Source organism: Gadus morhua, chromosome 1 (assembly GCF_902167405.1).
Source record: "Gadus morhua chromosome 1, gadMor3.0, whole genome shotgun sequence".
In the NCBI taxonomy this organism is placed as follows: Eukaryota; Metazoa; Chordata; class Actinopteri; order Gadiformes; family Gadidae; genus Gadus; species Gadus morhua.
The window spans coordinates 16,596,964-16,622,645 of NC_044048.1; the positions used below are offsets into that span (position 1 = coordinate 16,596,964).

At 41.2% G+C, this 25,682-nt stretch overlaps 2 protein-coding genes across 2 annotated transcripts; both read right to left on the bottom strand.

The window, feature by feature from the left end:
* Positions 1–98: 98 nt before the first annotated feature.
* On the bottom strand, positions 99–10,324 carry rbsn (rabenosyn, RAB effector). The gene is made up of 12 exons (XM_030346648.1): positions 10,196–10,324; positions 5,590–5,880; positions 5,149–5,283; positions 4,764–4,864; positions 4,621–4,666; positions 4,382–4,543; positions 3,838–4,100; positions 3,206–3,276; positions 3,026–3,112; positions 2,810–2,912; positions 2,600–2,704; positions 99–2,520 (listed from the first exon to the last, which is right to left on the bottom strand). The coding sequence occupies exons 2-12, from the start codon at positions 5,750–5,752 to the stop codon at positions 1,420–1,422; spliced, it is 2,337 nt and encodes a 778-aa protein (XP_030202508.1). The 5' UTR covers positions 5,753–5,880; positions 10,196–10,324; the 3' UTR covers positions 99–1,419.
* Positions 10,325–10,778: 454 nt separating this feature from the next.
* Positions 10,779–12,966, bottom strand: trh (thyrotropin-releasing hormone). The gene is made up of 3 exons (XM_030355697.1): positions 12,832–12,966; positions 12,462–12,668; positions 10,779–12,029 (listed from the first exon to the last, which is right to left on the bottom strand). Exons 1-3 carry the CDS (start codon positions 12,884–12,886, stop codon positions 11,419–11,421), a joined length of 873 nt encoding a protein of 290 aa, XP_030211557.1. The 5' UTR covers positions 12,887–12,966; the 3' UTR covers positions 10,779–11,418.
* Between the last annotated feature and the right edge of the window lie 12,716 nt (positions 12,967–25,682).

Here is a 25,682-nt window from a genome sequence, read left to right on the forward strand (position 1 = left end):
TTCTTAGAAAATAAATGTCTTGAATGGCAAGATAACAGACACAGGCACTAATCAAATACAACAATGTTAGCAACGGACACAATCAATGTGTAACCTTGGAAACGTTCATAAACATTTATTGTCAATATTTTGATTTGAATGTTTTACTGGGATTATTCACAACACAGTGGATTGAGCATAACGGCAAACTCAGTCTGTAGTCAAACCTTTGGACAGTGGTCAATTTTATGTAGTAGAATAAGCAGCATTAGGATAATACTTACTGGCTTCGTCGAGTTGGGGTTACCGTAAGGTAAATAATGAATTAGCTGAATAAAGTTGGATTCAAAACAATTTGTTTTCATGTTCCCGCTGATAAGCCAATCCTCTATGTAACTACAAAAGGAAAATGTAATTATTGGAAATTGAGATAGGTGCCATGCTTTAAATTTCGGCATACAATTCGAAAACTGCATCACTTTGGACCTTTGAAGTTATTCTATACATTGTTAAAGTACCACAGAAGGTGTACATCATGAAACACACCTCAGTATACCTTTGCAGCAATGATGCTGCACAATTTTGTGATCAATATCTACAACCAAACAAACAAATATCTGAGGCCTTGCAGAGATGCATATACATCCAACAATCAACAAAACATGCATCAGATCTTTGAAAGAATGCGTGTTACATTAACAATGTTTACTATAACAAGTTAATATACAGAAATGATATTGATGGCGTTTCTTGCAGAAAAGCACATTGATTCTCTGTGCATTATGCCTTGTGCTTTAATTACGCAAAATGAAATAACGTAAATAGATCATTAAGTAGTTAGTGTGTGCTTAAAAATATTTTGCATGAAAAATGTCGTGTAGAATAGTCATCAAGTCCGGCACTACAGGCTAGCCCTAGGTTATCAATTTGAAGAGAAACCTTCTGATTCTCATTAACTAAATACCTAAATGAATGATTTATTCACTATAATTCAGATTATTATGTTTCATAAATTACTTAAACAATGGATGTTAAGTTTTTTTTACAGAAATGAGCAATACATTTCTGTCTTTTTTTAATCCGGTATTTAATAACATCTTTTAATGCACTAGTTTGTTTTAGTTGGCAATAACATACAATTGGGAACTTCACTAGGTTCATGGCCTCATATGAGCTCAGTCAACTGCATCCCTTTTCTTGATTCTTATTAGTGGATAGAACATACGGCTTTAGTTGAGGCAATGGTTAACAGTCAACAAAACATCTACTCAGTCTTTTAGTGCTTGCAAAAGGATTCACTTGGTACAACAGAGACATAGTGCTTAGTTTTAGAGTTCAGCCGACGGAAGCAGCTCTCACCGGGGTTATAAGATGTTTATTACGTTGATGGGCAATGGGCACCCTTATCTGAGGCTGATCACAGGATCTGATGGAACAGGTTCAGTGGGTTTTCTTCTGCTCCTGCAGGGTGTGCTGTAGTTCTCTCAGGTTGGCTGAGAGCAGCTCCACCTCGTCCAGACGGCCGTTTATCTTAGCGTCAAAGATGTAGGCCCTAATGTTGTCAATCTGCTGCAGAAGCAGTTCCTCCTCTATCATGTCAATGTCCGCCAGAGCTCCTGCGTCTTCGTCCCCCTCGAAGGGGTTGGTCGAAACCCCTGGGGAGTCCCCAGAGGCCTCCGTGAAAGGGTTGCTCGTCTCACTACTCTCCTCCTCGAAAGGGTTTCCAAGAGATGTTGCAGCGGGTTCTTCCTGTCCACCGTTGTCCTCTTCGTCATCAAAGGGGTTGTATTCCTTCTTCCCGTTGCTCACCTCTTTGTGTTCCTCCTGTATGTCCTCGAAGAAGGGGTTGGACGGGTCCTCTTCAGTAGGCGTGGAGTCCTCTTCGAAGGGGTTTAGAGAGGAGCTGTTTGGCCCTTCGCTGCTGGGAGGAGTGACATGTCCTCCTAAGCTCCTCAACCTAGGAGGGGACTCTTCTTGGCCCGCGAGAGCAGGGAACGCTCTTAATGACAGAGGGCTCCTTTCAAATTTAGGGGTTACTTCTCCAATCTTGTCCTCCTCCACATACCCAGCCACCGGCTCGCCGAGGTCCAAAGAGCATTCCCAGATGGAAGAGGGCTGCCGGGAGTCCGCCGCCGGAGCTCTTTGCTCCCACTCGCTCCTTTCCCGGGCCTCGAGCCTTTGAATCTCCCCCTGTTGCAGGTTCTCCTCCTGGGCCAGCTTCTGGGAGAGAGCGATGGCCAAGCTGGTCTGCTGCTGGTCGTATTCGTCCTGCAGCTGCCGCAGGTTCTCTTCCAGCATGGCCACCTCGTCCGTCCGCTGGGCCTCCCTCGCTTGCCGCAGAAACGACTGGATGTTGTCTATCTGCTGCAGCAGGGGGTCCTTGAGCTCACTGTGGGTTTTCTTGGAATCGGCCGAGGGCAGCCAACCTCCTGCCTTGGTCATGCGAGGAGGTTTGGGAGCCGGGGGGACTTCTCCATTGGTGGTGGCGACGGAACGGTTCTTCTCAGACTCCTGCCTCTTCCTCATGGACTCCTGAGCAGCCTGATGGGTGGAAGAGACTGTGAGATATAAACATGAGCTGGAAACTGTTTGAGGAGGAATAAAAGGAGCACCTCCTCACCAATCTCTCCTGCTGGAGTTTCTTCTCTTGTTCCTGCTTCCTCTTCTCCTTCAGTGCCTCATACTTGTCTTTGGTTGGAAGAGACATCAGACCCAACAGCTTCTCCTAGTGGAAGCACAATGGCCAGAAGGGTAACCATAAAAATGTGTTTTGAATTGAAGTATTGAATTCGCCCCTGAACCATATACCTCCTCTTTTAGGTGTTCTTACCTGGACGAAGAGCGTTGCGGTGTAACGGATCATTTTCTGCAGATGGAGGGACTTTGGCGTGGGGGCCGGATCATCTTTCATTCCCAGGGTTAAAATCCTCTTACTGATGAGAGGAGAGCGAGCGATAAATCCAGTTTATCCCTTCATACATATTACATTTGATTTGACTAGACTAGTTTAATCTTCAATTATAAAAAAAACTTGCAATGCACTGACCTCAATGCATCGATTAACTCGTAGTACTTCTGTACTTCAAGTCTAAGCCCACCAGCAGAGTCCAGGTTGTATGTGGTTTCCCCGGCACTATGAATGAATAGAGTCAAAATAGAGTCATTTTTTGCTTTGAATCCATCCAATGATTTCCCTCTAGGTTATTTACGGTGCAATTGGACTTACTTAAGAGATTCGGCCACTTTGATGTACTCTGGTGCCTTTTCATCAACCTTGTCCATACACATTCTTAGCCTCTGAAAGAATCAACACAAGATGCAAGACATTGAATACCAGAATAAATACACAATGAAGGCCATGAATATGTTGGCTTAAAAACGCAAAAATGTGCAGTTCTACTGCCCACAGTGCAATAAAACTCAACATAATAATGTCTCTGCTAGCGAGAGCAACAATATGGCCTGTGAGATAAATCATTCTTTAAGGGCGCACATGAAGTGATGCAGAGCACGCATCTGACACCCCCTTGTGCACAAATGCTGTCATCTTTTGGCACCAAGTGGGTGGACCAAGCCATGGGGGTGGGCAGTGAACCATAGCCAGCCTTTAAGACTTACAGTACTTGATAAAGAATATCAACAAACCAGGAGATATAAAAATGCTGATCAGGAAATAATTACTAAATTGCCTCGCTGAAGCTAGTGTAACGTAGTTACTTAAGTGTACAAGACAGCAATCGTCTAATGAAGCCAGATATAAATCAGTGCTGTGGCTGTATTTGTTTATGTTATGTATATTATATATATCTATATTAAAAAGGCTTTGGCTCTTACAGCATGGACCTTTGAGCGTCGTACCTCATATAGTTTGACTATGTCAGGCATGTGGTCCCTCTCCTCCAGCTTCTGCTGTCTCTTCAGCAGCGTGTCCATGCAGTGGTGGCAGCAGCGGATCTTCTCGTCGTCCTTCTCCTCCAGCATGGAGGTGACGCTGCTCAGGCTGCTCAGGCTGCCCCTTCTGGAGCCCATCCCACTGGCCCCGGCCCCTGAGGGTGGGGCCTGGGACTGACCCGGGCTGCCAGGGATGCAAAGGGACTCCCGTGTGCCACTGGTCAACTTATCTGGTGAGTGGGAGGGAGGGCGAGAGAAAAAGAGAGAGAGAGAGAAAGAGAGAGAAGCCCTTACATAAGCGGTAAAAAAAAAAAGCTCTGTTGTTTGTAATGCACCAAAGTGTCGTCCATAGGGCTTCACGGACCACATTTCAGGAATACTCTCCTACCCTAGCACACCCAGGAGCAAGCTAAAACTCTATTTTCAAGGAGTAAACCATCCAAGGAAGAAACACAGAGTGAGGGGTGCCATACCAGACAGACATGATCGTGACCTTCATAGTTATACTCACAGGCCAGAGGCAGAGGAACAAAGTCCATGCATTTCCTACACATGATGGAGCCACACAGACGGCAGTGGTGCCGCCGGTTCCTGATGTTGAACTTGTTCCCACAGTCGGGACAGAAGGGCACGTCCGAGTCGCTCACCCATGGCACCACCGACTTCTCTATGGCTGTGGAGGGGCGATAGCTTTAGAAATGGAAGATGAGATGGATCTCATATATTTAAATATGATGGAAGTGAACAAACCTCTGATTTTAGCTACATCCGAGTTGGTCCTATCGAAAGATGTGAGCTGAAACAATTGGGCCACAAGTAAGATGACATTATTGCATGGATAGAATGGAAATTATAATTCAAATGAATAGTGGTTAGCGATTTCACAACCACACCTTTTCTAGTCTGATGAGGAGCTTGTTGACTTCGATCACATAGTGGTCTATCCTGGCTGCTCTGTGTTTTTTGAAATAGTCCTGATGATTTCTGGTTGCACCTGCAAGAAGAAGTTTAATTAATTATCCAGCAAGACCAGCAGTCTGATGTCAATCAATGCCTATGTAAATCTGATATATTTGAATCCTTTGTTTCCACTTTATAAAATGCATGTTTAGTTTGCAACACATCTATTATGTAGTTCTGACTGAGTCATTATTAGTTATGTAAAAATTGGATAATTGGTACATTAATATTTCAAAATGGATCAGAGATTCAAGCCTTAGGCTAGAAAAAAATAACATTAAATCTTCTCTCTTAACCAGTGCATCTCTCCAGCCTTACCCAGCTCCTGGGGCTCCCACATGTATGGATCCACTCCGCCGTAGTAGAATGACTCATAGCTTCCAGTGTCAGCTCGGTCGTCTCCATCCCTCTTCAGCAGTTTGTCTTTGGCTTTCTTAGCCTTTTGAACCAAACCTGCACACGCACAGATGGTGATGATGCTGCTTCAATCCTACTCCAACCCTAATGCATCCAATATCACTCAATGCACAACTATTCAATAATTATGCTGTTACCCACACATTCAGCCAGTGCTGGAATTATCTGCTTTTCACTTATCTGATCAGCCTTAAAATACTTTCCGCATCCCACCGTTTCATCCGATTCGAATCTAGGCTACGTTCTACAGAAGTATTCTGAGGTGAGTTGACCATCTTACTAAATTCAGGATAAATTCACTCTAACCTAGATACGATTATCACAGATATTACAGGCACTTACTCTTGAGTTGCCCCCTAACATGACGGTCGTCTCCAGAGTGCTCCTCCTCATAGTGGTCCTGGAGTTGGTAAAAGGACTGCAGATCCTTATGGCACAGTGGGCAAATGAATCCCTCCTTCACTTCCCCTGTGCCTTCAAAGGGGGGTGGATAACTAGATGCCATGGGAGGAATCGGCTGTGGATGAAGCCCTGATAGACGCGATGCACGGTGGGAAAGGCGTTTCCATTCATTCCACCCGCCACCGGGTGTTCACGCCAACACAGGACAGTTCCATCCCAGCCAGGGAAAGCCTTGGTTTTCAGGATGTGAGTGAAAGAAAAGTCCAAACCCAAATTATCAAAAAAGATTGCACCCCCAATAAATGTTCTTATAACACACAGAATACACATTGCTATGATTTTCACCCGTAACTGATGTCTGAAATCGTTTGCGTTATTTAATCTCATATTTGTTTTATTTAATCTCTCATTAACTATCAGATGAGTGGAACCTCATTACCGTTGTCAGCGGTAGATGGTGGTCTCTTGTAATTGCACCCTAAATTGCCGAACATAGATCTGCCGAATACGTTGTTTTACATTTACACAATGTAACGTTACGCAATGTTATTAGCAGGTGCATAAGGCTTTGGCTGAATGTATTATGAATACTTTATTGTTGTTGTACCTAATATGCTTAACGTGCACACGAAATTGCTATGAATTGCTATTGCACATCGTCCTATGGTAGGGTCCGCCCTCTGACTCAACACTAGTGAGTCATTAACATGTTTTCTGACTGCGGTCACGCCAGCCGCACTTTGGAAAAGCCCCGTCAAGCCAGCCGCCGCTTAATATCTGTTACGCATCTATTACTGCACTTACGGTACGGTGCCCGACTAGGCCAAAATGGATGGGAAAGCAGTTTTTTATACCCCGTGCAACGGTTAAACATGAGGGAAATTATAGGTTTGCTGATGTTTTCAATGGTTTCTTGTTCACAGTGATCCTGACTATCACTATAGAACATATCAAAACATTTTACTGTATGGCTTTATAGTAAATTATAATCAAAATCCCTCCCACTCTCAAAGTGCATACTGGCGAATGGATAATTTCCTAAATTTCAAAAATGTATTTAAGTTATTCCTTAAGAGGTTTGCTAATATTTTCAATGGATTCTCGTTCAGAGTGATCCTGACTATCATTATGGGAAATATCAAGACATTCTACTGTATGGTTTTATAGTAAATCATATTCAAAATCCCTCCCACTCTCAAAGTGCATACTGGCGAATGGATCATTTCCTCAATTTCAAAAATGTATTAAAATTAGTCCTTAAGAGGTTTGCTGATATTTTCAATGGATTCTTGTTCAGAAATATCTTGACTATCAATATGGAACATATTAAAACATTTTACTGTATGGTTTTATAATAAATTCAATTCAAAGTCCCTCCCACTCTCAAAGTGCATACTGGCGAATGGATAATTTCCTCAATTTCAATTTTTTTTTAAAATTATTCCTTAAGAGGTTTGCTGATATTTTCAATTGATTCTTGTTCACAGTGATCCTGACTATCACTGTATAACATATCAAAACATTTTACTGTATGGTTTTATAATAAATTCAATTCAAAGTCCCTCCCACTCTCAAAGTGCATACTGGCGAATGGATAATTTCCACAATTTCAAAAATGTATTTAAATTATTCCTTAAGAGGTTTGCTGATATTTACAATGGATTCTTGTTAACAGATATCCTGACTATCACTATAGAACATATCAAAACATTTTACTGTATGGCTTTATAGTAAATTATAATCAAAATCCCTCCCACTCTCAAAGTGCATACGGCGATTTGAATTGAATTTATTATAAAACCATACAGTAAAATGTTTTGATATGTTATACGGTGATATTCAGGATCACTGTGAACAAGAATACATTGAAAATATCAGCAAACCTCTTAAGGAATAATTTAAATATTTTTCTGAAATTGAGGAAATTATCCATTCGCCAGTATGCACTTTGAGAGTCAGAGGGACTTTGAATTGAATTTATTATAAAACCATACAGTAAAATGTTTTGATATGTTATACAGTGATATTCAGGATCACTGTGAACAAGAATACATTGAAAATATCAGCAAACCTCGTAAGGAATAATTTAAATATTTTTTTGAAATTGAGGAAATCATCCATTCGCCAGTATGCACTTTGAGAGTCGGAGGGACTTTGAATTGAATTTATTATAAAACCATACTGTAAAATGTTTTGATATGTTATACAGTGATAGTCAGGATCACTGTGAAAAAGAATCCATTGAAAATATCAGCAAACCTCTTAAGGAATAACTTAAATACATTTTTGAAATTGAGGAAATTATCCATTCGCCAGTATGCACTTTGAGAGTCGGAGGGACTTTGAATTGTATTTATTATAAAACCATACAGTAAAATGTTTTGATATGTTATACGGTGATATTCAGGATCACTGTGAACAAGAATACATTGAAAATATCAGCAAACCTCTTAAGGAATAATTTAAATATTTTTTTGAAATTGAGGAAATTATACATTCGCCAGTATGCACTTTGAGAGTCGGAGGGACTTTGAATTGAATTTATTATAAAACCATACTGTAAAATGTTTTGATATGTTATAGAGTGATAGTCAGGATCACTGTGAACAAGAATACATTGAAAATATCAGCAAACCTCGTAAGGAATAATTTAAATATTTTTTTGAAATTGAGGAAATTATCCATTCGCCAGTATGCACTTTGAGAGTGGGAGGGACTTTGAATTGAATTTATTATAAAACCATACAGTAAAATGTTTTGATATGTTATACGGTGATATTCAGGATCACTGTGAACAAGAATACATTGAAAATATCAGCAAACCTCTTAAGGAATAATTTAAATATTTTTTTGAAATTGAGGAAATTATCCATTCGCCAGTATGCACTTTGAGAGTCGGAGGGACTTTGAATTGTATTTATTATAAAACCATACAGTAAAATGTTTTGATGTTATACGGTGATATTCAGGATCACTGTGAACAAGAATACATTGAAAATATCAGCAAACCTCTTAAGGAATAATTTAAATATTTTTTTGAAATTGAGGAAATTATACATTCGCCAGTATGCACTTTGAGAGTCGGAGGGACTTTGAATTGAATTTATTATAAAACCATACTGTAAAATGTTTTGATATGTTATACAGTGATAGTCAGGATCACTGTGAACAAGAATCCATTGAAAATATCAGCAAACCTCTTAAGGAATAATTTAAATACATTTTTGAAATTGAGGAAATTATCCATTCGCCAGTATGCACTTTGAGAGTGGGAGGGACTTTGAATTGAATTAATTATTAAACCATACAGTAAAATGTTTTGATATGTTATACAGTGATAGTCAGGATCACTGTGAACAAGAATCCATTGAAAATATTAGCAAACCTCTTAAGGAATAATTTTAATAAATTTCTGAAATTGAGGAAATTATCCATTCGCCAGAATGCACTTTGAGAGGGGGAGGGACTTTGAATTGAATTTATTATAAAACCATACAGTAAAATGTTTTCATATATTATAAAGTGATAGTCACGATCACTGTGAACAAGAATCCATTGAAAATATCAGCAAACCTTTTAAGGAATAATTTTAATACATTTTTGAAAAGCAGGATTGTTATCCATTCTCCAGTATGCACTTTGATACTGGAAGGGATTTTGAATATAATGTACTATAAAACCATAGAGTAAGATTTTTTTATATGTTCTATAAGGATAGTCAGGATTACTGTGAACAACAATCCATTGAAAATATCAGCAAACCTGTTAAGGAATAATTGTAATACATTTTTGAAAAGCAGGAAATAATCCATTCTCCAGTATGCACTTTGATACTGGGAAGGATTTTGAATTTAATTTATTATAAAACCCTACAGTAAAATGTTTTGATATGTTCTATAGTGATAGTCAGGATCACTGTGAACAATTAAGAATCCTGTGAAAAAAAAATCAGCAAACCTATAATATCCCCCATGTTTAACCGTTGCACCGGGTATAAAAAACTGCTTTCCCATCCATTTTGGCCTAGTCGGGCACTGTACCGTAAGTGCAGTAATATATGCGCAACAGATATTAAGCGGCGGCTGGCTTGACGGGGCTTTTCCAAAGTGCGGCTGGCGTGACCGCAGTTGTTTTCTGCCAACGCATTGCCTTGACGCTGCAATTGACAGAAACGTACATTTCAAGAGCACACATCATGCAGTATGTCAAATCGGTGCAATGCTAACGACGTTTTAAACTTTCGAAAAACAAAAATGGATTTCGAACGTCGGTGAATCAAATCACGATTATCGTAGCGAGAAATGTATAAAGACATGAACCTCCCCAGTAGCTTTCTGATGATTTAAACTCATTTTTTCGTCTCGTTGTGTAGAGTTCAGTGATCTAAGGAGCAGCGACCAGCCAACTAGCCATGCTAGGTACCATACACTAGCTTGGGGCTAAACAATGGCACGTTTTGTCTCCTGACATCACAAGAAACGCTCTCCCTTGTGTTGCTCAACGGTACACCTGAATATATAATCTTCAGTAAAACATTTGTACTCACACGTTTACAAAAGTTATTGTTTGAAAATTTGGATATTGACAGCTCGCAGCTCCCAGCTGCAACCTATGGCTGCACCACAGCTGCCCAACCTAGTCATGTGACACCCCTCCGTATGGCAGCATGTGACGGACAAACAGAACAAAACGCCGAAAGCCATGGCTATGTTAAAACGTAGTTGGGTTGTCTACACTGCCTAGTGCCTACTCTAGTTTTTTCTTTCACGTTTCCTATACTTTTATATGATAACCGCAACATTTACACGAATAATAATAGTGGTTCAAACCAATCGGTTGATGGTTGTCATTCATGCCACTGTCCGCGCGCGTCAGATTTTGGATCCAGTGGTCCGAGCATCAAATAGTTATTATTTAATAGGGAGTAAAGAATAACAATTATACGAGACATACTTTCTATCATTGGCCGATAAGTTCGTTATTTGATATAGGCCTACTGCACATGTCGGTGCATTTCTGATAAGCATTGGCCCTTCCAATGTCAGCATAAATGTATTTAGTAGAAAAAAAAAATACTTCACGCACCCAAAAGTTATTCCATGACTGCAACTAAAAAGTCCACGCCAAAATTCTTTACTAATGCATTTTATTGTAACATCGACATAGTTGTGAAATGATTTAAGGCAGGAATTACATACAGGCTGCAGTTAAACATGAGTCCATGCAATAATATTTTAGTAAAAAATAACTTTTTGCAGCCTATTCAGTTAGCGTATTTTCGACTTTTCTATTGCTTTTATCTGATAGGAGCCTATACTAAAACTTTGTAACCTCACAGAGGTAACAACACAAAGCAAAAATATAATATTAGGCTAAATAAAAACGTATTTAATAAGAGTTGCCTGTGTCACAAATCGATCAAAGTTGCCTTTTCATTAGACGTCAAATTAGGTTATAATTCGAGGTTCAGTGAACAACATGTGCACACTTCCTCAAAGTTAAGCAAAAGCAAATATTTTAATCCAATGACATACACTTTGGGCGCTATCATCGATCACATACCTGAATGCAATCAATGTAGGCCTATTACTTCATGTTCCTAAATTGTAAAATACCTATGTGGCATTTTTTCGGGTATATAGAAAATTATGTAAATGGGCAGGCTTATCTGAAATTATTTGATTACGGTCAATTACTTTACACATTTATTTTTTTACTATACAGCACATTAGGCTCACAACAGCCTAAACTTTAGTTTTTTTATTATGATCACTTTTCTACCAAATCCTCCCCTGGGGGGGCGAGTCTTTTACCCGGGTGTTGTCTCTTTTCCTCCACGCGACTCTTGGTCACGTTGTCTATGAGGTCGAGCAACAGGCTGGTCTGGCTGCAGCCAGAGGATGGGTCCAACACGTCACAGGGTCTGGTGGAGCCCGAATCCGGGCTCGAGTTTTCCCAAAAACGTTTCCCGGGATGCTGACGCTTGTCGAATTGCTGGAGGGCCGCGTTTTCCTCGCGCTCCACGTCAAAGCCAGGGTCACGCTTACCTGGGTGCTGCCGTTTGCTGAAAAACGCGAGGAAGCGTTTTCCCGGGTGCTGTCTTTTAGAAAGTTCACTCAGGAGCACGGGGCTGTCCGCAATCTGTCCAAGTATCGCGCGTTTTCCCGGGTGCTGTCTTTTCTGGAACTCTATAAAGGAGTCTAGGTCGTCGTCGCGTTTTCCCGGGTGCTGTCTCTTCTGAACAGCCTCGTAGTCTGCCTCCCCGTCGTCGTCCTCCTCCTCCCTTCGCCCTGGATGCTGCCGTTTCTCCAGGTCCTCGTTCAGTCTCTTGCCGGGATGTTGCCGCTTTGTGACACAGTCTGACTGAGAGTAAAGCCCTTCTGGAAGAAGATTAGAAAAAAATTACCGTTTACTTGCTCTGTTAGCTACATCAAAGGAAGATGTATTTGCCATCTTTAAATGACTCCTGCAAATTAAATGTTTTCTGTATCCTGAGTAAATGAAGTGCATTAGATTACAATCGAGGTTATCAAAGTAAAAAGTTAAAAGGTGGATACAAACGATAACCAAAGGATAATATCTTAAATTGTGTATTATTATTTTTAAGAATGTTAACAAATTGAAATAAAAAAAGAAAACCAACTGTGTAACCCATATTGTAGTGGCATCAAGATACATGTTAATAAAAAAAAATTCACACAATAATTAACGCACAATTTGAATAGGCTATATCTAGTCAAGTTATTCTCGGCAAGATGGAATTCAATTTGGAACAGCAATAACTGAGCGCAGTTGAGGTGCGCTACATTTACCATTTGTTTCTCCTTGCTCTTGTATCTTTTCCAAAATGGAGCGCAACAAAATAGTCTCTGCTCTCTGTAGAATAATGTCGTCTATGGTCTTGTGGTCCACCGTCCCATCGTCTGGCATACCCTGCCCTCTGGAACCCGTAAAGTTACCCACCGTGAGAGAAGCCAAGATGAGAAGATACGTCGACTTCATTGCAAGTAGAGTTGTGCCTGGTAAGAAATGATATGAGATTATATTTGAAAAAAAAGGAAAGCTGTAATGAGGATAAAAATGGAAAATATAATCAGATTTGCATTTCAACTAAGATAGAGGTTTGAAATGTGCATGGCAGATGAAGTAAAACGGTATTAAGACTTGAAATGAAAGACTTACTTGGTGTCTTTAGTTCTTCCTCTTGGTAGGCAAATTCAATGGTGATTATGTTCATTTGCTATAGACGTAACCGTTTTGTTCCCCTTCTCACAGCGGTTGGTGACCCGTGAAGGCCAACTTCAGAGGTATGAGCAGATACCTACCCATCGCTTTTTATACCCTCCGCTATCTGTCGTCACACCAGCCACCGCGCTGTAAGTTCCTCTGGAGCGCGCGTCTCCATTGATGTCACCAAGTCGTGCGTAACGATGGATGGTGGACTTTAAACGAAGGACTGACGGATTCTTTTTTTAGATCCATAAATTACAACAAGTTGACTTGGAATTTGGTATTTAACTGCGTAATATACAATTAGGCCCAATAGTTTAGCTTTTTATTGGCACTTCCGCAGTAATTTAACCGCACTTATCATGTTTGTAACTCTTACCAACATGGTTATTGTACCAAATAGTCATCTTGCATATCTTGAAATTGTCAAAGGTTTATAAAAATAAAAATAAGATAAAATAATAATATGTTTGTACAGAGCCTCATTGAGCACAAGAAGGGTGTATGTTAAGGTTTGGTGTGAATTGACCCTTTCGTCATTTAGTTCAGAAGGTTGAAGGACCTACTGGGCAGCTTCGGAGGTGAGGATGGCGGACTCCCCAAGCCCTTTCACACATCGCTGGCATGATTAGGATATTAGGAATAATGTGCAATCTCAGTACGGCTCAGCATGTGACAGTGCTTCCTCTCCCTGAATCAGGACAGGTGACGGCGCCCTACCTTCTAAACTGCAGGGGTATCAGATCACAGAGTGAAGCTCTCCTCCAGCCTAATAATCGTATCTCTATAAGCAAATCTTAACTCTCCCCTGACTATAATGCATTCTTTATTTACAGTGCAACTAAAGAGGGTTTGATAAGCATTGAGATTACTCCAGAGTCCCTTGATTCTCTACTCCAGTTTGAGTCAGCCCAGAATAAATCAACTGCATAATTTCTTGCCTTCATTGTGCTGTCATGTCTAATACTTCAAGGATGTTTAGAATCCACGCAGGACTTTGGTTATAATATCAATACCATTATTACACCCTCTATTCCCTCTAAGTGTTAGTCTATAGATAATCTGCATGTCAATGATAAGCAAGATGTAGCATTTGCTGTGCAGTCTGTCCTCCTTCCGATGATAAAATACATTGTACATCTGGCTGTTGTTCTCTTCATAAAGGCAGCAGCTATTGACCCTCCACTCAAAATCCATTGCAGACGACCACAGAGGAACGGGTGTCTTGTTAAACCACTCCCAACATATCAGTACCAGCTTCTCTTTGAATCTCAGCCATGAGATCACATCCCAAAGGACCAGGTTCCTTGTCAGCAGGTCAATTACCCCTGGAAACACTGGAACAAATGGGAATCGGCATCAAAAATTAATCTGACATCTTCTGGGACCACACAACCGCTGGGTTCATCGGTTGGTATGTGGGTCTCTGACAGAGATACAAAGTTTTATATTGTGTGTGTGAATGTAACGTTGTAGACCCTGCGGCAGGTTTGAATACTCCCTTTCTATCTTACAAGGATGTAATTAAATCCTGTGTTCTTAGTTGGGGCCGTCAAAACTCAGACATGAAGTTAACACAAAGGTTTAACCACAGTTTGAGCTCCCGGAGAGGACAGGCTAAATATACACTCTCGGCTGGGAGAGAATAATAAGATTCTTCAGCATCCCTCTTGTGCTTCTTCTCACTGAGGCTTGCTGTTTTTTCATTTCATTAAGCCATGATGATGAACTTCCTTCAAGCACAAATGCAATTGGCAATGTTTGGAGACATGAAGTTAAACAGATTGATTCTCTATTTTGTTGCATAGCTACAGAGAGTATTGCTGGACGAGTGCACAGGTTGATGAAGCGCAGACCTGAGCCAGTCGAGCTGCAATATGTGATTCATATTCATCATGAGCAACACAACCTTTTGTAGTGGTTCAGCGAATGAGTCAACCGTACTGTCAGTGAAAACAGGGCAGAAAATGGGGTTTTGAAGGGTCTGGCTTCTTCAGCTTACACTCTCCCGACTAATGGCACATTCAGCTATGGGCTGCCAACACACTTAGAAACAAATGAATGCTTAAGTAATTGAGGCAAACAGACGAGTGAGTGAAACTTGCCACCCTATATTGAATTCTGTGATTGTTGAACATTTTGACAAAACACATGTGTAACATAAGTAGGGGGAAGAAGTGAATATGAACACATGCAAAACAACTTCAACAGAAGGCAAAGGAGACGCATAACAGTATTTCTAACAAAATGCCGAAAATAATCTGCAGCGGAAATATTATCCCTCAAAGACAACAACACAAAACCGAAGAGAAAAAAACAACAACAGCACCACAAGAGCCGACCTCAGCACCTCTGCCCTGACCGGGGGCCCGGGGCCACTGTGTGCCAGCTACAGGGAGAACGACAGAGGACCGGATGGAACAAGACATCAGCCAACCGGCCGACCCGGAGACACAGGGAAATAAATATATAAACCCTAATGGGTGAGAGGTGTGTGTGTGTGTGTGTGTGTGGATGGCATGACAGCTGTGTGCCTTGGCACTGACACTGGCCTGACAGGGGTCAGGGTGGCGGGCAGCAGTGAGTGACGGCTTCCAGTGGTTGACTCTGGACTCACGACTTAGTGGGAGATGAGGTCACAGAGCTCTGACCATGAAACTGTTTTATTTGTGTGTGTGTGTTTGTTACTACGGGCGGCCTTTTTTATATAGTGGATTGTTTTATTTAAACTGTTTTTTTAGCCCCTCTGAAGGAAACCAATTTCGGCATGAACTAGTGTCTAATGTCATTTAAAGAGCCATTTCATAATTTAATTCCCTTTTCCGTTTTTGTCAAGTAGATATTTACTTTAGCTACGAGTGCTTTGAACCTTTTTCCAGACGCATACATTTGAAATTAGAGATTTGTTTTGTATTTGTTTGATTGTGTTTCTACCATTCCTGTTTCCTTAGGTGAAATACCTTCCGTTGGTTGTTATTGTTGTTGGCCCAAGGGGGAGAGAATGGGTTTAGTGACCAACAGAAGCCTCTTTCCCGCTGGTCTCTCCCGGGCAATACTCGATGTGACGCCTGGATTATGGTTGAACCCTACAGGTCCCAGTTGGGGTCCACACTCAGGGCATGAGGCAACCCCAAGTTGAGGGACAAGGCACCATATGACTCACTTGCAGTGTACTATGGTGAAGGTCAAAAAGCCCCCCAAAAGACCCCATACAGTGGAAGATATTTGAACAGTTATCAGCCCCAAACCCTTTTTCACCCTAAATCATGTTGCTTATAGTCAGACCAGATGCTGAGATGACAGATTCATTTGTTTGCCAATTTGGTTGGGTTTTATTCCAGACAACTTAATGATCACTATTAATTCACTAAGATGATAATTGAATAGAAGGGCTGAGAAATGCGTTCTGGTCCAGGTAACATTAGATGAATGAATGCATTGTCGCTCAGCTCCGGGAGCTCCGTCCTAGGCCTTCCCATCAACTCATAGAATCAACGTTTTTACACTGTGCTCCACACTGTGCCCCAGTATGGAGCAGAAGTCCACACACAAAAAAGGTGGATGTGGCTATCAACAACGCCCTCCGGATCATCACTGGATGCCTGAAGCCTACCCCAATCGTCCTGCTGCCAGGCCTTGCAGGAATCGCACCGGCTGGCCTACGACGAGAGGCTGCCACTCTCGCCCTGGCAAGGAAAGCACGGAAGCATGATTGGCACATCCTCCATAAGACCACAGAGACAGCAGCTCCTCTGAGCAGACTCAAGTCCCGCCACCCTTACAACAAGGTGGCACAAGAGTTGCTCCGTTCCACCACTGAGGACCTGTCCAAAGATGGATGGCTGGCGGCAGCTTGGAAACAGGAGTGGGAGAGGGCTGGGCCAACCCAAATCCACCACTACATCTTGGATCCAGGAGATGGAGCCACAGGAGACGATCTTCCACGCCGGCAATGGACTCTGCTGAACCGTCTACGTACTGGGGTCGGTCGGTTCAAATCATCAATGAAGAAGTGGGGCCTGGCAGACAGCGCTGCATGCGAGTGTGGTGCCCCTGAACAGACTGTCCAGCATATTATGACCACCTGCCCCCTACACAGACCACCCTCGGAAGCCGGCCTCTTTGACGTGGGACCAGAGACAAGGGCATGGCTACAAGACACTGAGTTGGACCTCTGATGTTACACGAAAGAAGAGAAGAACGTTTTTACATTTTATTATTCGTTGTTAGATTAATTATGTAAAATCTGAAGTCATTTGTTTCAACAAATCATGTTGCAGGAGGGAGGGGTCCGTAAGCAGTTGGTGAATCAAAACTCGCCCAGTACTAATCAAATGATAAAAAAAGTGTAATGTTTCAAATCAACCGTGTAGCCTTGCCACTGCATAAAAATAGTATCCAATTGAAAAGCGTAATCCTTAACCCCGTCCCCTTTCAGCTTCTAGTTTCCGGCCCAGCTACGTGCCGCCTCCCAGGATTTCAGCTAGCATAGAGTGGCAAAGTCACAGCTCTTCCGTTAGAGCCCTCGGGACCTATGAGATCGAAAAATATGAATTTGTTTCAATGGAGAGAAATTAATTATTTTCTGGTCCCAGTCTTTACACATATGTTGTTTGTGGATTACACATATGTTGTTTGTGGATTTAACTGATAATTTTTCATGCAAAGAAAGCTAAAATCTTTCTCGAAGAAGTTTGTTAATGTTAGGTTTTGTGTGAGACCGCTTTGTGAACTACAGCTCTTCGCTGCTCTCGACGTGAATGATATACGTCACCACCCGCACTTGGAACTCCCGTAGGCCTACAGACATGGCGATCTCTCTGCTGCACTTCACCACTTTTTCCCAAGGGGAGGATAAAAGCATCGAAAGAGGTGAAAAACATTATAAATTGGGCCATGTGGAGAGTTTCAGTTATGCCGATGGGGGGCTTGTCCACGCCAGTCGCAGGGAGCGTGACGTCTACTTCTTCGCCACCTACAGAGTTTGTTATGTAAGATCATTCAAAAACGGGTTTGAAAGAAATATTGTGAATATTTTGTCTTTATTTGATGAACATGGCTCATAATGTCGTATGAGAACTTTATAACAACGCACAGTTGTCCTATTCCCTTCAAGGAATTCAATGCTGTAACTAAGGCTATTCCTTCAGGTTTGTCTCATCTGATTAAGAGTCATGTTTGTTTTAATGAAGTACATACTTCCTATGATATACCTACATTGTCTTTGAATGGCATGGAATTAAAAGATAAAAAATGTAATAATAGATTAATTCGTCAAATATTGCAAAGTAAAAACAAAATTATTCCAAGAGGAAAATTCTACTGGAATTCGCATTTGGAAAACATAAATTGGAAAAAGACGTGGCTTTTACCTCATAAATTTAGTATTTCCAACAAGTTAAAAGAAATTCATTTTAAAATTGTACATAAAATATATCCAGTCAATTCTATAATATCTAAATATATGGATGTTGATAGCTCCTGCTCTTTTTGTGGACTCGCTGATGAAACATTTGCCCATCTTTTTTTTTAATGTGAATTTACCAAGAAATTTTGGTCTGATTTAAGTTCTTTCATTTTCCATCCACCCATGGTCATTCATGACTTCATTCTTAAAGATGTGATATGTTACTTTGACGATGGTAAAGATAAGTCCCTTATTTATATGGTTAATTTTTTAATTTTACCTGGGAAGTTCTTTATTCACAAAAAAAAATTCTTAGAATCTCATCCCTCTTTCCAGGTTTTTTTGTAGAGTTTAAATCACTTTTTAAGTCCCTTTCCCTGTTAAAAAATAAAAAAAGCATTCGATTTATTGATTGTTATCTAAATTTATTTCATGAGTCTCCTTGACAATAGGTCAAATGTATACTTCTAATGAATTCATAACTTTTTAGCTAGAATTATTCTTTATATTTTCACAAATGTTTATTAATGTATTTATTCATCCATCTTTTATTTATTGTATATATTTATTTATATAATTGTCAGACTGCTGGATCTGAGATTACGAGACCCCATTGGCCTCATGTTACCTCACACGGTCAACCTCATGCGTTTTTTCTCTGTATATATTTAAATGAGTTATGTTTTCAAGGAACATTGGCCCAGAGAAGAGCTCCTCTATTATAATTTTTGGGCGATTGCGTAGCTGCCGTAACAGAGTGAGAGAGATAGGTCTACAACAGCAGCCATGGTATTTTCTCCATATGCACAGGATTAATAGCCTTATACCTTCATCTTTCAACATGCCGTAGTGTCTGGTGGTGTTGCAATACACCCACACCCACATGAGCATTCTCATACACGATCACACACACACAAGCACTCACATGAACATGCAGGCACACACACACACACAGACACAAACATATGCACATTCACATACACAAACACGCAAAGACACACACACACCTACATTCACACATGAACGCAGCCAAAGGAAGTGGAGAGAGGGAATTTTGCATTATTTATTTTGAAATTTCATCTCTGTCTTGTGCTGTGTGTCTGGTTGCCTCGAGAATCCCATTATCTCTCAATAAGCTGCGAGGCGCCAGTGCGTTTCTCCAGCCAGGGACCATGATTAGCGCCTGAGTACCACATACTACAGCTCACTCATCCTCTCCCTTTCGCTTTACACCTCCATCTCCGTCCGCCGTCATCTCCCCACCCCTTCATCACGGTCAGGTGGTGTCTGGGAACATCCGTAATGGAGGTACATTGAGCTGATCTTTCCATCTAAACGCCCAAATCAAATGCAGATGTGGACTTGGAAATACTTATTTTCAATGGGGGAAATGCAAAGAAGAAGAGTTTGGAAGAGAAGAAGTTTAACTCAAAGTTCTTCATCAGAGTTGAGAGTTGATCATCTGTATAATAAACAGGAAAATACAGCTTTTGATCTTTGTATTACTTTGAGTCTGCCTCGTGTATGAAAAGTGCTATATAAATAAGGTTACCTTGCCTTGCCTACTGTATACAACAGACATATGCTCTCATCATTTAAAGTTGCTTTAGGTATGCCATAGTTGAATCAATGACATTGTAAACAGCTCTTATTTGGATAGAACCGAATCAAAATGCATTTTCATTCAAAATGTCAAAGCCTGTATTTGGTGTGAAAATCGATAGGGTCAGCTTAATAAATCTAACTTGTTGTATCTCTCAAAATAACAGTCTTCCATCCATGACCCTTTATTCAATAACAAAAGTAAAATGTAAAAAAAATAACACATTGCAACACAAAACTAGTTGCGCCACAGCCCCTTCATTGTGAAACTATTTGAACTGTACAGCCATATAGATTACAAAAATAATTTGGACAAATTCAATGTTCACACACACACACGCAAACAATACACACATCTCCCCCACGTAGAGATGCGAACACGCACACACACCTCCCCCCAAACACACAAGCAGCCGCACACCTGTTTGAGCCGTCGTTCCGTTCACAAAGTGAGTGCGGAGGAGTTTGTCCATGTGTGTGTCTGGTTGTTTTTGGAGGAGTGGGAGGGGGGGGGGGGGGTGATGCGCTGAGCGTCACCTGATTGGCTCATTGTGGAGCAGCAAGCAGCTGGTTAGGCCCAACCGCCTGATCCACAGGAGAAGAGCAACAACTAGGGAGGCTTGATGAGAGCGGAGAGAAGTTCACACCAGGGACTCACACTCTTACAAGGGTCAGGCATGGCCCTTTTGGGCTACGAGAGGGGAGAGGGAAGAGGGGAGAAAGGAGAGGGGAGAGGGAAGAGGGGAGAGGGGAGAGAGGAGACAGAAGAGGGGATTTAGAGAGAGACAAATCATCTGAATGAATAGCTTTGCTAAAGGCCGGCACACACAGGTCCGTTTGATGTTTGAGTACCATCTTGATTCCTGAGGTAATAAAACCATCTTGTTTCCCGTCTTGTCTTTGGTAATCTAATAGGCAGATTATGTGACTGTGGCACTGGTGTGAGAGAACAAGGACAGCTTGTTCAGGACAGCAAAATAGAAGAAGAATAAAACACCTACTTTAAACCACTTTGATTTAGTAATATGCGTAAATAATTGTTCCAAAAAAACAGGCCATTAAATTTGTTACTTTGTCATCTATTAATTTACTGTTGAGTGTGGTTTATTTTGTGTGCACATGTTGCTATGACAGAGAACAGGAAATAAATAAAAGGAAACAAGATCTGACTCACAGGATTAGGATACAAATGTGTTTGGCTTTTTGAGGCCAAAGGTTTTCAAAATGTTTATTTTGCTGTTATAACATTATTATATGTTTAGTTTGTATGAATGTCTTTTCATCATTTGATTTAATATATTATTATGTAGTTCTATAATGAAGTACCATGCCTGATTTTAGTATTTCCTAGGTCTTGGACATTGGATTTGTATAACATATTATAAGTGCTAAAAAGGCAATCATTCCCGGGCTCATGAATTGAGTCTTGAGTCAACAGTGTGAACCGTAACATGATGTCTTCATGTATCCCAAAATAGGTTTGGTCCTCGAAAGGTAAAGTTGCTGTAGGCAAAATTTGAGATTTACAATAGGAGAAAGCAGAAAAGAGCTAAATCCAATTAACAACCCTTGCAATAATAACACTGTGTGCCTATGTGATTGATCAGAGGCCAGATGGATTACTGAACCAAGCTCGGAAGAGATGCCCTGATTGGTCAGAATTAAGGCCCAGTCAACTCACAGAGCATTTCAATACGGATTGCTAAAGCATTTCTAACAGATTACCCTCAAATTGTTGCTCTTAAAGTTACCATCAGCAGCCTTGAGGGTTACCTTTAAAGATCTTATAGCACACATTTGTACCCATTTTGAAGCCATCTGTAATCTTTTTAGTTGATTAATCCCGTCAGAGAGGAACAGATCATGTCCCTAGCTGCAGCAGCAGGTGGTGGTGGTTCTGGACCTTCTGCAGGAGACGGCTACCGATGGGCAAGCGGCATCCACCGTAAACCCTGTCACTTCTGATTGGTCTATAAACACGATGTAATGCTCCGGGTCTCCATCCCCTGTCACCCCAGAGAATAGCGCACCTGTATCAGCATAACAACGGTCATCTCGTTTGGTCGAGGGTAAGGTTTGTAAGGCAAAGCCACAGCCATTGGGTCACTGCTGTGGTCCTACTCACTTCATCTTTGCTTATAAAGTTGTGTTACAGATACTTTTTTCTCTGAGCTATCGTGGTGCTAGCCGGATGCAGTCATTACTGTATGACTCGTGGGAGGGGGAGGGCATGAGCCAAGCCTGTGGGTGTCCCCTGGCACCGGGATATGACCATTGTTTACAGTAAAGAGCAGGGATGACAGGCTCGTCTGTTCCACCAACCTCATTTTCCACAGGCGAGGATGAAGATGTACTACTTGTCTTAAAGGTCAGGCTAAAGATCAGATACAATTGATATGCTTGTGGAGTTCAAAGTGAATTCAAGGTACTCAGAGAAGTTATTTTGCTTTTGGTAAATCTAATTCAAGGTAAAGCATTAAAAATACTAGTTGTGACTTAGTTTTCTGCGTCGCATATTCGTTTTTTTCTTCTTTATTTCCTTGAAAGAAACTTTTTTTGCTATTAATTGACCCGAAATATATTGAAGCCTCAGTTCCGGTCTGTAAAGGAAGGGAATCAATCTCTTGTTTCAAACAAAGGCACATACCAAGTAAAGCGCTTCAGGGAATTCTTATGTAATTGAGTATAATTCAACCCTAAATACACCTACAAAAATCACGTTGTTCTGTTTCGTGGCATCCGGTTTGAAAGTGGGACCATTTTAAATGGAGGCAAGCAGATGGGCCGCTTAAAAACCTCAACAAATGAAGGACAAAATCGCTTTACTTAGGCCTTTTGTTGCGACTGGAACAGTATTGAGCCTTGGAGAAAGTAAGCTAATTTCAGTCAAAGGCCACTGTATAGAACATATAAAGGCACAGTGATTGTGGACAGCATAGGTGGCTTCCTCATTGTCCATGTCTTGTTTTGTTGCGCACATCAAAAAAGCATCTGTTGAAAAACAGACACACTTAAATTGAGTACACACACATGCACACACATGCACACTCACACACACAACACGCACACACATACACACACACACCCAGGCACACGCAAGTCGTGCTATATCGATTTTCCTTGGGATATTTTTGTGAACTTTTACAAGAAATTCGATGGAACAAATATCAATCCTTTGACTCCAAATTATGGTGGTTAGTGTGTGTTTGTGTGGGGGGGGGGGAGACTCCTTAGCGCAACAGAGGAGCAAGGAGCTGTCTGGTAACTGTAATTTATTATTGGCTGACCTATTTGCTTGTCTATGTGATACGTTTTGTCCATTATACAACTCCTTCTCAAATCAAACAAATGGGATTCTATTATGTTTGGCTCGTCTGCTTCCTACCTCCCTGTTCCTGTATCCAGCTCAGCTCAGTTTGAGTCAGAATTAAACATAATCAAATAATTGTCTGAATAGTATCTCCCTGTCTCTCACTGTATTCGTGTTTGAATTATTGCACCATAATAAAGTGTCAAAAATGTCCCCTTCATTTTCATTTAGTGCCTAACAGCCCCAATCTCTAATATTTTCAATCCACCTTTCTGATTACTTTTGAGATTCTGCATGACGAACCCACGGCGTGACGTGACTCGTTGTGATGACATGGCAGGGCATCATTATAAAGCAGTATGGTATGGTTGAGTTCCCACGTCCCACTGGGTAAGAAAAGAGTGAGACCTCTCCACAGATTACATCTTGACTTCAGAAGCCTTGAGATAATGGCTTTGTGATCAGCTCCACTGCACAAGAAGAGGACTGGTTTAAGATAGACCTGCAGTCACTCACTAACCCCACACTTGGTACACCGGCCATGATTAGGCTAACGGCCCTGTCTCAGAACTCTGATAAAGACCCCGTAGAAGGGCGTCGTAGGGTGCTGAATAGTTTAGATAAAGGCCCACTTGGTCGATATACAGTTTAATAGTTTTTGATGGAATGCTTGGAGAGGATGCAACTCTACAGAGCACCATGCTGCAGAAGTAAGCTTTCTCTGACTGCGGTCGGAGACACTTCAGCCCATTCACTGTGACGTAGAAGTTATTCTCCTTGGCCTCACTTTGAGGCCATCTCTTACAATCCTTGGGTCTCTTGAAAGGCACGATATCAATTATATTTATAATAATAATAATCATCAGTGTTATTATATATAATTTGTATTCTTCTTATTATTAATGTAATAAAAATATTATTAATAATAATAATAATTACTATTATTATTATTATTAGATACAAATTCAATAATTGCCAAAGAGGGATTCAGCTATTTGACACATTAAAACTAGAGAATTCTCTGCTGAAGTTCCTTGTTGTGAACAAGAGACTATAGTTTCCAGTATTGGCCAGTTCCTCCCTGAAACCCGGGCCCTGTCGGGGCCCTGTCGTCCTGGATACCTGTCTGATGCCACATCGATTGGGCATCTGGGCTGAGAGGGTGACAGTAGGCCCTACCAGGCCCCTAGCCACCACTGCCAAGGGCCCCTACCCAACGACCCCCTCCCCCAACCCCGACACATGTTCGCTCTGAGCCGGTTAGACATTTTCCAAACCAACACCTGCAATCGATACAGACAGCCAGGCCTTTATCAATCAGGCCTGACTGGGGGTAATTGTTTACCTATCAATCTGAAAATAGAAATGCTCAGATTCCTTTCCGGGTGTTGTGGTGAATGTTAAATGGAGCGCAGCCTCTGAGCCCTTGTGTTAAACAAGCTGAAAGAGAATCATCAGTAAAGTTACTTGGAGCCTCTTTTTGACGTCAGCTTGACCTTCCGAAAACAAGTTTATTCTACCTAAAAAGCAATAAGCCAAAAATGTCAAGGCCAATTTAACCAAATAAAATAGAACATAGAATGGAATAGAAAATATTGAATTGAATGAACTCTACAATTGAATTGCATTCCAAAAACAATGTCAAAGTCACATACGTATGCATGATAAAAGCCTTGCTTTTATCTAGTCCTCAGTTACTAAAATAATTATTGAAAAAAACTCAAGGGGTTAAGGGGTCTATGAGGAAGAGTAAGACACACACATCACCAAAACACACACGACACCCCTGGGTTAATCTAATCTCTCAAATTGTTGCATACTGGTACTGAGAGGGACACGAGAGCTTTTGAAAAGGGTTTTCTAAGAGAGGGTCCTTGTTTATTTTAAATGCTGAATATTTGTGCAGCTAATTGTCAGGGTGTCCCTACAGCCGCACCCTCCCTTCCTATCACATTCGATTGAGAGGGTAAGAGAGAGAGAGAGAGAGAGGGAGTGAGAGAGAGAGAGAGAGAGAGGGAGTGAGAGAGAGAGTGAGAGAGAGTGACAGAGAAGAAAGAGGGCAGAAGAGAGAGATAGGTACTAAACACGCAGATCCGTGAATCAGAATAGGTAGTAATGACGTTTGCAGGTTAGACTCAAAGAAAGCAACAGGCTTGTGTGTGTGTGTTTTTATGTGTATTTATGTGTGTCTGTGCACTTGCGATTATGTGTTTGCGTGTGTTTGTGTGTGCGCGAGTGTGTGTGTGTGCCTGTGTGTGTGTGTGTGTGTGTGTGTGCAAGCTTCTGATTGCATGTGTGTGTGTGTGTGTGTGTGTGTGTGTGTGTGTGTGTGTGTGTGTGTGTGTGTGTGTGTGTGTGTGTGTGTGTGCGAGCTTCTGATTGCATGTGTGTGTGTGTGTGCGAGTGTATTAATGCGGTGACTGCAGAGCTGTGGTCTGTAATAGAGTTGACAGAGCTTTAGGCACACGCCAGGCCAGGCAGCAG